Consider the following 15,980-nt stretch of genomic DNA (forward strand, 5'->3'; position numbering starts at 1 on the left):
GGGACTATTAGGTCTACACTAGGCAGTTCCATTTCCATTACCACCTATCATCCCCATCCATCTTCAAAACTCATTAACACCCATACACATATATGGATTTATTACCACAGACATTTCATCAGAAACATCCTCATCTGAAAAAGAAGATGAGGATGAAATGGCAAAGTTGAAATATGAGAAAGTGGTGGGACCGAGTAATGAGAGTGTGATGATTACTTAGTGGAGTAAAGCAGTAGAGGCATGGTAAGGACAGGCCTCTGCAGTCTTTTTTGATAGTATGAGTCAAAGAACTGTAGAAGGACAGATGACAGGTACCTGCATCAACCCCCTTACCTTTATCAGGATGTGACATCTCTTTGTCTCTCAACTGAGCCAAAGATCTCTCTTTATCAACTTCAACTGTGCTTGTTCTTCTTCACACATGGAGAGCTGGCAACTAGCAACAGCTCTCCTCATACTACCACTTTGAGCCAGTGACATAGAAGCAAACAGTCCCTCACTGATACAACAGTCCAAAGTTTTTTCCCAGAGATCTGTGGGTGATTCTGAGGGGTACTCCTGCCAGCCAATGTGGGGCTGTGGGTTTTCCACATAGTGAAACTCAAGGTAACAATTGATTGATATACCTTAAACCTTTTTCCCCTTTACAAGGGAGGTAGCCAACCAAGGCACACACACACCCTTTACCTATCTAACAGTCATTTGTTTACCTTAAAAAAAAAAAAAAAAAAAAAAATATATATATATATACATATATCTTGTAGCTCCTCTTGGATGAAGGGTCATTCCTGTCCCCCACCCACTGCCTGGGTTAGAGGCCATGCAGCAAGACAAACTGCCTCCTCAACAGAGACCAACAGCCAAAGCTGGTTTACCCCCATTGTTTCAATTACATGGTGACCTTCCCTCGTCCACTCACGAGTAAATAGAGAAGATGAGGCTAAATCCCTTTCAGCTGAGTCAGTTTATTGTCCATTCACAACCATTCTCCACTCACGCCTATCTTGTGTCCTCTCTCTTCCCTGCTCAACAGACATTCCCCTCTTGCCCCTTGGGTGGGTGCATAAGATCACATTAATTCTTAAGCATCCCATTTAAGGAATATGGTACAATTATGATATTTTTTTCTTAACAAATTTATTTACAACTTCTTTTAACAATACTTGTACAATTCATGTAAATCAGGTCAGGGTAAAAATCTATCAAACCACTTCTCACATACCATAGACATCCAATGTCTACTCTTATTAACACTCGTAAATAATTTGATTAGCTTTTAATTTTTGTCAAGTAAGTCCTTAGCCTCGCTGATCTTAGCTGACACGTAAGGTGAACCTCCGCGATCAGGGTGATTGAGGAGCATTAGCTTTTTGTAATTTGCCTGAAAAGGAAAAAAATCTAAGATCAGGATACAGAGCATGAAGTTCTGATATAAATATCCAAAACAAATAATATTTATTTTACTTGACCTATGACAATGATCATAATAAGATAGCCCTGATATAAAATCTTTGGCTTCACAAAACTCTACTTGGCTGTCAATAAAAGCAAGGCTCATATAGAACCTACGCCTGTTCACTTATCTATCTCTATACCAAAGATTTCTTCCCCCTTATAAGAGAGGTAGCCAATTCAAAGGCATGTACCCACTCCCACCCATTCCATCTACCCCATCCACCCTTGTTTACCTTTCATCTTAGCTCCTCCTGGATGAAGGGTATCCCTGTCTCCTGCCCACTGCCTGGGTCAGAAGCAATGCAGCTTGACACAGTACATCCACAGCAGGGTCACTTCACTTACAGCTTGATGGGGAGGAATCCCTTCAAGCTGCATCAAAATATCAACCCATACACAACCACTCTCTAATCACCTCTATCCCCCTGCCTTCTCCCTTCCTTGCTTGACAGATATCACTTATAAAAACTGATAAACCCAAGTATTTGGAAGACTAGTGAACCCTCAACTGAAATCTGAGTTAGATATGCATTAGATAAGCACTGAATGTTTGAGCCACATTCCAATATGAGACAATTAATCTATTGCCCCAATTCACTCTTGCACGAGATCTGCAACCTCAAAGAAGCCAGTCATGGCCACCAGTTCAGCCCATAAATCATGCATTGAAGATATTTTGTGTTGTGGTGTAGAGAGAGCAAATGCAGGGCAGCATATTTCTACTACCAGAATATCAATCAAAGATCACCATCTCCTACCACTGACCAGAGATGCAGCACCAAGGAGCTAGTAACTGCTCTCCAGAACAGGTTCAAAACTTGCACTTCAAGAAAATGACGGGAGACAGAATATTAGAAAATTGTGTCCCATGAGTACAAGGAATCCCCTATGTATAAAGATTTGAAGGTACAAAAAGGAAAAAGCGAGAATAATTTCCTCTATATGAAAGTCATATTCTTTGATGGTGTGAAAAGAAGTATGACAAAATAATGAAAATACTGTATAAATTCAAGTCTAACAAATAAGCAACCACTGCGCCAATCTTGCATGTGGTGAAGAAAGTAACTACAGTCCCACTTTGTTCAAATAAAAATAATGTACCAGTCATTCCATTTCTGTCAAACAAGGTTGCTTCACTTAGTCGACTTGCCTTGTCCCAGGATCTCAAACAGCTCGTCCTATGTCACCCCAGACTCTAACAGTAAACTGTCCTGGCTTACCTATCTCATCCCAAAATTTGGAGGAGGCAAGATGAACAGCCGAGAGTCTTGTGACACCGTACCTCTCTCCTCCCTCACCCCAGTAGCATGCAGTGCACTGTGCACCTCACTACAGCTGTTTGTTTGTTTACCATTTCTACATAATTACTGAGTTAACACAAGTTTGAAGTTCATTCATCTTTTATAAAAAATTACAACTTTAGATGGATGCTCAATGACCAAGCAGGTTAGGGCATCACTACTTATAACACTCTTCCTTACCCTAACTTTTTGTTGAGATGCTGTTTGTGAAACTCCAAGAATAAGTGATGCCTCCCTCTTATTCATTTTGGGTTCAAAGCCACCTTTGTAGTATTTACTGTTTGCAAATGCCTGTAAAGAAGTATTCATGGGTCAGTACTTAACAAGGAGATCAGTCTGGTAGCACACTGAATACGTTTCATAGTAATGCACAGATAGTTCTCTACATTCAGAATTGAAAATTTTAAAACCACCAATATATGGAAGGAAAATAATTCTTGATAAATGTTTCTAGAACCATATGAATTTTTTTATATTTCCAGATATTTCCACCAGAATGTTCTCACTAGTGAAGGTATCGGAGAAAAAAAAAAAAAAAAAAACAACCTTCCTCTAATCCCTGGAATGAAGGTTTACTGAGCACTTCAAATAAATCCTTCAGCCAATTAATATTCCTGAAGTGCTTCATTCTCATCCCAGGCTGATTCTGAGGAGAGACTGGCATCTAAGTTTGGCAAGGGGTGTGAGAGAAGATCTGGGAGTGAATGAGGGAAATGTAAAGTGAGATGAGACAGTTGAATGGGTTTTTGTTTTTGACATGGGTGGATGCTTCAACTTGGTGAGCCCCTTATAGGGAGGAAAGTGACACTTTGGCATATTCATGCTAAGAGACAATATGATTATAACAATCAGGTCACTAAAGGGATTAGATTACATTGACAGAAGAGACATCTTGATTAAGGATGAGAGGGCTTCAAGAGGTCATGAGAACAAATTAAGAAAGATTACTTGTCTAAGAGTAAAATGTTTAAATGAGAAGGAAAAAAAGCAGGAATACAAGAAGCTGAGAGAGGTGTGGGAAGTGGTGAAGGAGAGAGTAGAAGTAGGAGAGAGGAGGTACGGGGGAGTTCCAAGGCAGTAATGTGCACAGACATTGCAAGGGGCAGGTGCTTTGGGCTGGAAATTGGGCACTTCACTCTTTTGTATTATTCGTATTTGGCAACTATCCTGTAGGGTGCAACACCATTTTCCACATTATAAATTCTGAATGGCAAGAAAATGGAAAAAGCCTGTGAGAAATCATTTTTCAATCATTTTTATATATTTTTGTGAAGGGCACTTGTGGGGCACAGGGCAAAGGGGCAGGTACTCGGGCACCCCCAGCACCTCCCCCTCTGCACAGGCCTATTCCAAGGAGGAAGTGACAAGGTGTGCAAAGATGGTGTGTAGAAGGAGGATGGGTGGGAGTAGAAGGAAGGGTAGTAAGTGGTGGGATGATGAAGTGAAGAAGGTAGTAGAAGAGAGGAAGCAAGCACTCACAGACTAGTTAAAGAGTAGGACAAGAGAGACATGTGAGAGGTACAAAGAGAAAAAGAAGCAAAACAAAAGATAAAGGAGGCAAAAAGGAGAGCAGATGTAAAATGGGAGAGGAGTATAACAGAAAATGTTGAAAATTATAAAAAAAAAAAAAAAAAAATGGAAGTTACAAGAGGAAGGGGAGGTGAGTCAAATAGAGAAGAAAAGGTAAAAGGTGCAAATGGACAGATGTTAACAGAAGAACAGGCAGTAAGAGGAAGATGGACTTGTTAGTAGAAGTGGGAGGCACTAAGAAAATTATATATAGACATGTCTAACGGATGTGAAGAAATACAGTTTTCCATATAGGTGCATAAATACTTGGAATAGCTTAGAAGGTGATAAAGTCCAATGGAACAATATATAAATTCAAATCTAGATGTGATAATTAGAAATAAAGGATATAGAATATGTTGGAACCATATGTGAATTTGAGGCTAAGTATGATAAATTGAAGAGTAGGAAATTGGACCCAATGAGTGTTGCTCCTTTTCTATATATTACAATTAGGTAAATACATACATAATTTTGAAAATTACAGACATGGGCTCAGTCCAGAGACAAAGTATCAGACCCTTAAGCTTCCATTTGGAGATAAGGGGGTTGACAGGTTTTTTGTGAAGGGAGAGAAGAGTTGATTCTCTCTGCAGTCCATCTTGGGAGGTGGATCCCTTCAATGGCTACATGCCTTCCCAGGGCAAAGTTCTCAGCGACCCCCCCCCCTCCTCCTCCACCCCACACCCCGATCACCACTTCCCATCTCTACCATCCCTTACTGCCTATTATAGTTATTGGCTTGTGAAATAATCAAACAAGTTTTAAAAATGTTATTTAATGTTCCTATTGCAAAAAGCATAAGGGAAAAATATTTCATATTCTGTTGATTCTAATGCAAAAATTGTTGATTACGGTAAAACATTCAGGGCTCCTTTGACCTTTTTTTCATTATAATTACTTTGTCAGCCTTGTGGGTGGCATGTCCAGACTAGAATTGCCGCCCCCTAAATGTGCCGCCCCAGGGCATATGCAAACTCCCCCCTCCCCATGGAGGGGCCCTGCTTGCATGACCACCACAAGCAGGTACCCATCATATGTCACTCCCTCTATACACAGTATAGTGTATATACATTATATACACAGTTGGTGGTGTGGTGGATGTATGGGTTTAAAGATTCTTGCAAAGAACTGTGTACCAATCATTCTCATATGCTCTACAGGGTGGAATTTTGTTTCGGAGAGTAGATGGCTAACTGGGACATTTAAGTTGTTGCTCCTAAAACTTTATTTTGTACTTTCTTATTCTTTGTATATTCTACAGTGTGAATACACATGTCTATCTATATATCTAAAGGTTTCTCCCCCTTATAAGGAAATACTTAACCAAGGCATCCACCCACTCTTCACCCAATCCACATTGACCCAACATCTATTTGTTTCCCTCTCATCTTATCTCCTTGTGGATAAAGGGCTGTCTCTGCCCCACCTATTGGCCAGGTCAGAACCAATGCAGTAAGGCACACCACATACAAGTACACAAAATGCATAAACACCTCTGCAATAAACTAACCTTGGAATCCATCTTGGGGAAAGTTTTTGTAGCTTCTGCGAGTTTCTGTCCCATGGTTGGCATTTGCTTAATGATGAACCTCGCTCCAAAACCAATGGTGGCCAGCCCAAGGCCTGCAAGAATCATTCCACTTGCCTGAAAGTAAAGTCTTTGTGTAAAAATTATGAATCACTACCTGAAACATCTCCAACAATTAATACCAAATAATCTTTGATTAGAGTCACTTTTCACAACTAAAAGGGTGTTACACATGTAAAAGGGCCTTTTCCCCTTTGTGAGGGTGCCCAAGTGGTGTAGTATGGGGTAGTAAATGTCAGCCAAACTAGGAAAAGAACTCCGTATGTTAAATGGTGGAAAAATGATAAAATTTATCACAAAAAGACCAATTGGAAAAACAGTTGTAGATTAGGATTAACAGCTTAATTTTGTATCATAAGTGAAATACACACATAGATACGTACATATACCAATGGCTTCTTCCCCCTTGCAAGGGAGGTAGCAAATAACAAAGGCATAAAATCCACTCCCACCCATTCCATCTCCACATACTTCACTCCCACTTTCCTTCATTGTATGATCGAATTTCTTACGGGCTACAATCTGGGCAATGCTTTCCTTGATAAATCCTTACTAGAGCCCATATTCACATCACTGGGGGGTGGGGAGTAGAAAAGGTGGCAGTGGGGGTTGAGAGGCGGGGCACATAGGATACTCGTGGCACAAATCCTTTCCCCATGGTGGCAAGACAACATCTGAGTGTGTTGGTTTCTGATGGAATGATTAGCTGCGCCCTCAATGATGGTAGATGGCCCATTCAAATGGCACAAAAATTCACCTCCCTTAAGAGCGTTTGCATTTTGAACATTACATTGGTCCATTGCAGCCCTGGTGGACCAGTCCTATATTGAGTACTGTACACAGCTACCCTTTTCCAGCTTTTCCACTATGTATTCCTGGTGGGCTAGCAGTTAGGATAGGCGGGATTGCCCTTTCTGCAAACTGTGTTGTCCATCATTGAAAAAACTTTTCTCAAAGAAGCCAACTAGGCATTCTCATATACAGCTTCAAATATTTTTTGAGATGAATGAGGTTAAAGTGACATGTCTAGTTTTTTATTTCTCCTTTGTTGGCCCCCTTATGTATGGGTGTTATCAGTCCTTACTTCATAATATCTGAGACCATGCCTTCATCTAGGGATTGTCCTGATATGCAGGATAGGTGAGAGTTCCTCCTTGCAGGCTTTTAGAAGGGCTACTGCCAAGTCATCTGGTCCAGCTGAAGAGGAGGATTTGAGTCCCTCTATTGCCCTTTCAGAGTCCTTGCTGGAGAAGTTGAGGTCACACAGTGTATCTTTCCCTGATTCAGCAAAGAACTTTCTAGGAGAATCTATCATCATGTTGGTGATGGGTATGCTGAAAGTATATTTGTACTGAGTGGTAGGGTGGTGAGTTTAAACACCAAGAATCCGTTTTAGTTTTATTACTGTACTGTTTTCCTAGTTGTTTGGCTATCAGATAGTGGTCCTGTATCACATCCCCATTTTCATCTACTAAAGGGATGACCTGAGAATTGACTCTTTGCTTCTTCTTTGCTTACATAAAAGAATCATTTACTGTTGTTTTTATTATACTTATTGCTTTCCTTTTGATATATCTACATTCTTCCTCATGTAACTTTGGTATGTCATTTTAAATTTTAATTAGCTTCTTTATTAAGGTGATTGCTTTGGTGTTGTATTGGCCTTTTGGAGTTTGTGGAAAAACTATTTTCTTCTCTTGAAGAGCATACTCCTGTCTCTTAAGGTTTACAGTGTTGTCCTTCTTGTTCCCCTGAGCAGGACATCAAGCTGCATATACTGCAGCACTTCTTCAGGAGAATCTGGATCACTTGCTACCTGGATTTACCATCAGGATGCCCCTACCAGTTTTCATTTCTCAATTTCTTCTTGATCTTATCCCAGTTAATTCTATTGCTGAGGAAGTTCAGGGTATCAGAGTATTTAGCTTACTCAACAAAATCTGCTGGGATGGGGATGATAAGATATTATCTCCAGGCTTGTATCTTGGGCCTCACAGTTATGAATAAAGGCGTAGTTTCTCATGAAGACTAGCTCTAGTATGTTTTCTTTTCTAGTTGGTAAAAGATTGTGCTGGGTTTCAATTCCTATACTTTATCTAGCAACATCTTGGCTTGCCTGTGTTCTAGTGCCCTGTTGATGGTACTCTTCCCAGTCTATTTGTGGTATGCTGAAGTTTTCCGTTAATATAATTTCTGGTGATTTATGGCAGGACTCAATGGTGTCTATTACCTTATCCATGGTGGATCTCAAACTTCTTTCATTTTGGCATTTCAAAGATATATTCATAGAATAGTTAGGATATATTACATTAGAAACTATTAGACAACATAGGTTTTATGTTAAATATCCTTGTTTGTGTGATTCTAGAATTTTATCACTTACTTGGTTTACTTACTTGGTTTACTTGGTGTTGTTCTGAGGTTGATCCCTCACAGTCACGGTGATCCGCCGCTGAATCCGGTTCTGGCGTCCCTAGCTAGTAGGTCTACTTGATCCGGGATGGAGTTTGAGGCTGCCCGACAGTTCACTGTATAGCCTGGTACCGGTGGTTCATCAGGTAAGGACGATAAGTATCTGTCCAGTCCAGCCTTAAATGTGTCCACCGTGCAGCCTGTTATGTCTCTTATTTGTTTAGGGAGTGCATTGAAGATCCTCGGCCCTTCGTGCCCCAGGCTGGCAGCAAGTAAAGTCTTGATTCGCTCTGGGGCTTTGGTTGGAAGGGTTCTTCTTTTGCACTTTCGCCCTGTTCGTTTGTTGTGTAGTGAGTGCAGTGTAGAAGAGTTTGTGGGGTCTGGTGTATGCTTTTCTAGGATCTTCCACAGGTAGATTGCTCTGTACCGGTCTCTCCTTCTTTGTTGGGAGAATAGATTGAGTTCCTTGAGGCGGTCCCAGTAATTCAGTTCCCTCATCCCCTGTATCTGACGGGTGAAGCTTCTTTGAACTGCTTCTAGTCTCTGGATTTCCCCTTTTTTATGGGGCGACCACAATTGACTGCAGTAGTCTAGTGTGGGTTGGACCAGGGCCTTCCATAGGGTTAGCATAACCTGTGGTTCCCTTGATGAGAAGGTACGGAGTACCCAGCTTGCCATTCCCTTGGCTTTCTTTATTGTTACATCAATATGATGATGAAAGCTGGCATCCTCGCTGAGGTGGACTCCCAGGCATTTTACATGCATCTTTGGGGGGATGACTAAGTCCCCCTCGGTGTGCAGATCAGTTTCCTGCTTGATGTCTTGGTATGGGCCACACCTCAGCATTTCAAATTTTCCTTCATTGAACTGCATATTGTTTTCTGCAGCCCAGGTGTACACCTTGTTGAGGTCCTCCTGTAGGTGGAATACATCCTCTTGACTGGTCACTGTGTGGCTGATGTTTGTATCATCAGCGAAAGAGGTGAGAACTGAGGAGCCTATGTATTCGTCGATGTCACATAGGTGGATGAGGAACAGGAGTGGACCTAGAACTGAACCTTGAGGCACTCCGCTACTTACTGTGGCTTCTATAGATTTGCGGCCATCCACTGCCACTGTCTGTGTTCTCCCGGTGAGGAAACTGGATAACCAGATTCCCAGTTTGCCTCCAATTCCTAAGGATCTGATTTTGTGGAGGAGAATACCGTGATCTACCTTATCAAATGCCTTGGCGAAGTCTAGGAACACCACATCTACATTTTTTCCTTCCGCCAGGTTGTGTAGGAGCCAGTCGTAATGATCCAGTAACTTTGATAGACAGGAGCGTCCTTTTCTGAATCCATGTTGGGTTTCGTTTAGGAAGTTGTTGTCTTCCATATATTTGGTGACTTTATCCCGCACACATTTCTCAAACACTTTAGTGATATGAGATGTAAGTGCCACCGGTCTGTAGTTTTGTGGGAGGCTCCTGTCCCCTCCTTTGTAGATGGGGCTTATAGTGGCTTTTTTGAGGAGTGCTGGGACCACTCCTTTGTCTAGAGAGGATCTCCATATCAAACTTATGGGTTGTGCAAGGGTTTCTTTGCATTTTAGGAGCATGATGGCTGGTACTCCGTCTGGTCCAGCGGCCGAGTTTGATTTGAGCTCTTTTATGCTGTTCTTTATGTCATTCTTTGTGAACAGTATGTCGGTGAGCTGTGGTGACTGGGGGTTTTTTGTTTCAAAGAATGTCGCTGGGTTGTTGACAACTTTGGACGCTCTTGGTGTACTGAATACATTGTTGTATTGTTGCCTCAACACTTCACATGTTTCATCTGGATCTTTTGTTAGTTTTCCCTTGTCCGTTTTTAGGGGGCCAATCTGGGTTTTTGTTTTTGTGTACCTCTTACAATAGCTGTAGAAGTATTTCGGGTTTTGTTTGATGTTCGTTATCGCCCGATTTTCCTCGTTTCTTCTTTGTGCTTCATGAGATAATCTTATTTGTTTTTCAACTTCAGCTATTTTGGTTCTGATTCTGCACTCTTTTTCCTCTCTTTTACTTTTATTCAATTGTTTAGTTAAGGACTTTCTTTTCCTCATCAGGATCCTTCTGTCTCTCGGTATGGTGTTTTGTTTTGGTCTTCTGTTTAGTTTTAGTGGGATGTGATTATTGCAGATTTCTAGTAAGGTTTTTATTAGGGCCTGGAATGCGTCATCAGGACTGCCCCCTTCCATGATCTGGTCCCAGTTTACTTTGCCAAGGCTAGCATTTACCTCCTCCCACTTTATGGAGTCGCTGTGGAAGTTGAAGTGTCCAAGGTGAGTATCCTCTGATGGGGTTGGTTTACTTTGTACTTGCCCTGTCTTCATGTAAGTGGTGTTCAACGTGATGAGGTTGTGATCACTGAGCGTTGTTTCTTCTACATGGTAGTTGCTGAGAATGTCCTGGTTATTGGTGAAGAAGAGGTCAAGGATATTATTTATCCTTGTTGGCTTGGTTATCATCTGTGTGAGGAATGCCCTGTCGGCTAGGTCCAGCAGGAGTTTGGCTTGGGTTTGGTCCTCTGTTGTTCCTCCTGCTATGGTACCTTCTGGCCATTGTATAAATGGTAGATTAAAATCCCCACACAGTATGATGTCAGGCATTGGTGTTTGTAGACTATCTAGTAAGAGGTCTATCTTTTCTATCCCGTTTCTGAATTTTTCAGTGTCACATTGGGGTGGGCGATAGCAATTAATGATAATGAGGTTTAGTGTGTTTATATGTAGAGCTAAGAGCTCAATTTGACTGTCTGTGTGTGTTAGGAGAATCTTTGTGTCTGAGGTGTGGGTATTCCTTATATATATGATAACACCTCCATGTGTTCTCCCTTCTCTATCTACTCTATATGGGGTATATTGCCCCATTTCTATTTCTGCATCATTCACTTCTTTCTTCAGATGCGTTTCAGTCAGGGCAACAAATAGGGGGTCCTCTAGCACCATTAGTTCTTTGATGAAGGGAACTTTACTTTGATTAGTTTTAGGGTAGAGGCCTTGTATGTTACCCATGATGATGTTTTCTAGTGTGCAATTGTTTGTGCCGCTGTGAGCCAGGGAAATTGTTGGTTGGGTAGTACTGCTGTCTGTGGGGGGGGCAGTGGTATGTACCCTGTTGGCTTCTTCTCTTCCCTGTAGTTGGTCCAGAGTGTTCCCTGTGCTTGTATGGTCTTGTTCAGCAGATCTAGGGCTGTGTTCAGGCCGTTTACCAAGCCTAAAAAATCCACTTGGGCACTTTGTGTCATTTCAGGCCCTCGAACATAGCTTAAGGGTGCTGGGTCTGGTCCATAGGGTTTGTGATGTGTTTGCATCTGAGATTCTGTTCCCCTGTGTGTGTTGGTGTTGGTATGTGAGTTCCTCTCTTTGTTGTTGTCTGTGTTGTCCGGTTTCCGGCTTGTGCCCCTAATATGCAGGAATTTACAGTCTCTGGTCAAGCATTTTTTGTTTCTTAGGGAGTTTCTGCACATAGTTGGGTGGAATAGGGTACAGTTTTTGCCCAGTTTGCATCCCTTTTGGTCCTTTATCCCATGGGTCAAGAGTTTGGGGCATGGTTTTGGGTGTCCGTGGGAACAGTCTTTGCCTGTTATTCCATAGTTACAAACTCCACGTTTATAGTAACGACATATGTTATGTTTTGTTAGGTTAGGAGCAATTGGACAATGCAAGTTTCATGTTAAATATCCATATTTGCACAATTCTAGAATTTTAATAGAAACGGCACTTTGGTGGCAGGCAGTGGGAACTTTGTGGGAATTATTTTTTCATCATCCCTTAACATTAATTTGCAGTAAAAATGTTACTAAGAAAAGTTGATGGAGCTGTCATAGCGTAAATGCAAAAAACATACAAATTGCTGTGCAGGCATGTGAGAAGCATAACATAATGATAATTAAGGGCACTTCTTCCTGCCGGTACACCCGGTAGAACAAACTGATTAGGGCGGATATGAGTTGTGTTATGCCTTCTTTTGAACCCCATATAATGATGAGGAAATCGCCTATAGCACATATTCAAAAGTCTAACTACATACTGTCTATTTACTTATAATTTCGCCGATATTCTTACCCTTCAATAACAAAGTTGAAAGGAGCCCACTTACCATGCTTGGACCGACCTCAACAGCTTCTTTTTTTTCTTCCAGTTTGACTGATTGCAGACAGTACTTGATATATAATACTTATAAGGTGATTAAGTTTCGTTCGTTTCAGCAGAGGTGTCTCTTTACACTATACAATTCTTTACGTAATGACGAAACATCCACTCGCATTGCATCTACCAATTCGTAAACAAAACATATCCTGATACAATTCTATTCTTGAGAAATACGTAAGCTCATGTGAGCTAATAAGGAGTACTTTTGGATAATAACCATTAGAATAGAACAAATATGTTTAATTCTAGCTTATATTTATCATAATTATCTTAACAATTATTATAAGTAACGAGCCATACATATTACTACATCTGTTTAATATTTTGTCCAACAGCTGATCGATGTAAACACAGTTACAAAATTGTAAACAGTACTTGTTTGCAAATTACATGTCTGTACTACATAAGCTCGTGACAGGCTTAGTAAGTATTTAACGAGAAAATGTATCAAGGGTACACCCACAGTTAGTCACAGTAGACGACCCGGAAGAGGTCTTTATGTTTTTATCAGGCCTGTACAATGTACATCCAGCTCAGAACTCTGCTACTATCATGATCATCATGATTATGATTATCGTGGCAATAGATTGAATAGTGTTGTCGGCACCCGGCATGTGCAAAAATTTGTTAATATTGTATCTGCCTTATAATTAAAATATAGCTCCAGACCCTTTCATGCTTCGTCCAAGCTGCATTCAAATTCTTTAACTGTTTCAGATGCTATTCCACTAGTGACTTACTGACTAGGCCTAGGGGCCAGTAGATTCCAATTATAATAATTTTAATCAGTAATTATTATTGATGACTGTAACAGGAGTTCTTCTGACTTTTGTTTAGCCCTCGACCTTTTCTTAAAAAAATTCTTGTTGTGCTTTCGTGTTCGCTGGTATTCTTGGAGCTCTATAATGTCCTGAAAAACATCTTCATCATATTATTTATATGCCACTCAGGATCTTGAATGTTATTATGTCCCACCTTGCTCTTCTATGATATACCAAGTGTTGGTAGCTCCAGTTTCCTTAGCCTTTCTTCATAGTTTAAGCCCTTCAACGTAGGAACCAGTTTACTTGCTCTCCTTCGCACGTATTCTGTGGCTTCCACATCCTTGGCCAGGTACAGCGCCCACACCTGATTAGCATATTCCAAATGAAATGTGGTCTGACCAGTGCCAACCAAGGCATATACTCAACCCCACTCATCCAGCACTTATTTGTTTCCCTCTTATCTTTTTCAGATATATTGGTGTCAAGAGATACAGTTTCTATCATGAAATTTCTGACCCAGCTCATTTATGACCAACCCTGTCTCAGGTAAGGTTGTATTTTGATTCCTTTTTGATTTTCATATTAATTCTAGTATATCATTCATTATCAGTTATAGTAATTTCCCAACTTGTGTTGACATACAATTTAAATTTATGTTAAGTAACTAAATTTGTTGTAATTGATTTTTTTTTTAATTATGCCATTCTTCCTCAAATATAATCAAATATAATGAGGGCAATGCTAATGCTATATGATCACAAAAATTATCATTTTATTACTACTATTACCTGTCTGGAGTATTGGCTTCATATTATTGTGAGGTTAAGGTCTGCTTACTAGCATCCAGCTGAAACTTTAGGGTATATATATATGGGGCACCCCTATGGACCAGAGTCACACATAATTTTGTTTGTGATAGAGGAAATATCTATTCATAGAAAAATTATGCTACTTTATTATACTGTGACTGTCCCTCCATTACACTATCCCCCCCACTCTCAGTACTGTCCTGTACCACTTCTCTGAATATACATACATATACCAAGGGCTTTTTCCCCCTTACCAGGATGGTAGCCAAAGTCAAAGGCATAAATCCACTCCCACCCATTTCATCCCCACATACTCCACTCCCATTCACCACCTCTCCCTCCCTCTTTTCTTGTATGAATGGGTGATTATGCCAACAGTGCTGTATGGGGCAAAAGCATGGAACATAAGAGAGGAAGAGTTTATATGTGTTTGAAATGAAGTGTCTGAGAAGTATGGTAGGGTGGATAGAGTGAGAAACGAGGTGGTGAGGAAGAGAGCGGGTGTGGAAAGGGAGTCGGGAGATAGGGTTGATGAAAGAGTATTGAAATGGTTTAAACACAAGGAAAGAATGAGTGAAGAAAGATTAGGAAAAGAGGTGTGGAAAGCAGAGGTGGAGGGAGTGAACATGAGGGGGTGACCTAGGATGGATGGGGTAAAAGGGGCATTGAGAAAGAGGGAAATATCTGTTGAGGAAGGAAGAGAGAAGACAGAAAATAGGGGTGAGTGGAGAATGGTTGTGTATGGTTGATGCTGTGATGCATGGAAGGGAGTGGGTGGGTGAGGGAATATGTGTGAATATTTTGATGCAGCCCGAATGGATTTCTCCATGTCTTCTCTTTTTCTGCATGAGGGGATGGAGGGGGGGTGTCACCGATTAAATGAAGCAGCCTTGCTGTGGATGCACTGTGTCTTGCTGCAATGCTTCTGACCCAGGGCAGTCGGTGAGATTCAAGGATAACCTGTCATCCAGGAGGAGCCAAGAAAAGAGGGAGGGAGGGGTAGTAAATGGGAGTGGAGTATGTGGGGATGAAATGAGTGGGAGTGAATTTATGCCTTTGAATTTGCCAACCTCCCTTGTAAGAGAGAAAAAACCCTTGATATATGTACATATATATGTACTATTATTATTATCATTATTATTATATTTTTTATTTATTTCTATTTTCATAGGTATTTTTTCACATTAGGATAAAATGATATTGTCTTGAAAAAGAACATATTTAGTTCTTTCTTGTATCTAGTTAAGGGATAACTATGTGATCTTAAAGAGTACTTCTACTAATATATATATTTATGTTTCATGTGTAAGGGTCAAAAGAAGCTTAGTACAATTCTTCTTATCAAGAGCACACCATAGTAACGTGAGAGTCCGCTTTGCACCAAGTCCCACAGGTATCTATAAAACATGAACATATGTGCGGTATTTGTCAGGCTTTGTAGATACTGTATTAATGGAGATCCAAAATTCTTTGTGTTAGCGGAGAACCTAAAATTCTTTGTAAATTTTATATGGAATACTGCTGTGAAATTTGAGTTACATACTCAGTAAGGGAGCAAATATTTTTATTGTCATCTTTTTAAGGTCATCTTCACCTGGGTGGGCTCCGAACAGCTTTGTACAACTTCCTGTTTGCCAGAGCTCATGGCGGTGTATCACTGTTACGTATCGAAGACACCGATCAATCTCGCCTGGTGCCCAAAGCTGCAGAAGCCCTGGAGGACATGTTGCAATGGGCAAAGATTCCTCCAGATGAATCCCCAATGACAGGAGGGAACAAGGGACCTTACGTTCAGTCGCTTCGTTCAAAACTGTATCAAGAACACATACAAACTTTGCTCAAAAATGGGACAGCGTATAAATGTTTTTGTAGTGAAATGAGAATGGAATTATTGAGAAAGGATGCATTA

At 40.7% G+C, this 15,980-nt stretch overlaps 2 protein-coding genes across 3 annotated transcripts in view; one reads left to right on the forward strand and one right to left on the reverse strand.

Annotated features, from left to right (window-relative positions):
- Positions 1 to 1,130: 1,130 nt before the first annotated feature.
- Positions 1,131 to 12,684, reverse strand: LOC143041443 (mitochondrial import inner membrane translocase subunit TIM14). Its single transcript, XM_076213314.1, has 4 exons — positions 12,446 to 12,684; positions 5,839 to 5,973; positions 2,937 to 3,047; positions 1,131 to 1,381 (listed from the first exon to the last, which is right to left on the reverse strand). Exons 1-4 carry the CDS (start codon positions 12,446 to 12,448, stop codon positions 1,277 to 1,279), a joined length of 354 nt encoding a protein of 117 aa, XP_076069429.1. The 5' UTR covers positions 12,449 to 12,684; the 3' UTR covers positions 1,131 to 1,276.
- Positions 12,685 to 12,819: 135 nt separating this feature from the next.
- The window catches only part of GluRS-m (putative glutamate--tRNA ligase, mitochondrial), a 12,631-nt gene continuing 9,470 nt past the window's right edge, over positions 12,820 to 15,980 (forward strand). The window contains exons 1-4 of one of the 2 annotated variants that reach the window (XM_076213312.1): positions 12,820 to 12,921; positions 13,733 to 13,808; positions 15,382 to 15,464; positions 15,655 to 15,980. The exon at positions 15,655 to 15,980 is cut by the window's right edge and continues 105 nt beyond it. In XM_076213312.1, the coding sequence (XP_076069427.1) occupies positions 13,765 to 13,808; positions 15,382 to 15,464; positions 15,655 to 15,980 (453 nt within the window). In that variant the 5' untranslated portion in view covers positions 12,820 to 12,921; positions 13,733 to 13,764. Of the gene's footprint in view, positions 12,922 to 13,062; positions 13,612 to 13,732; positions 13,809 to 15,381; positions 15,465 to 15,654 lie in introns of those variants that run through there. The other variant, XM_076213313.1, reaches the window with a different exon arrangement.

This window comes from Oratosquilla oratoria, chromosome 31 (genome assembly GCF_046742065.1).
Source record: "Oratosquilla oratoria isolate Oo_2021 chromosome 31, ASM4674206v1, whole genome shotgun sequence".
Classification (NCBI taxonomy): Eukaryota; Metazoa; Arthropoda; class Malacostraca; order Stomatopoda; family Squillidae; genus Oratosquilla; species Oratosquilla oratoria.

Bases quoted from the DNA above. Each gene is read 5' to 3' on its own strand.
- LOC143041443 (XM_076213314.1), bottom strand. The intron at 3,048-5,838 runs GTTAGTTTATTG...ACTTCTTTACAG, and splicing joins TCCCCAAGATGGATTCCAAG to GCATTTGCAAACAGTAAATA. The intron at 1,382-2,936 runs GTAAGGAAGAGT...TTTCCTTTTCAG, and splicing joins CATCTCAACAAAAAGTTAGG to GCAAATTACAAAAAGCTAAT.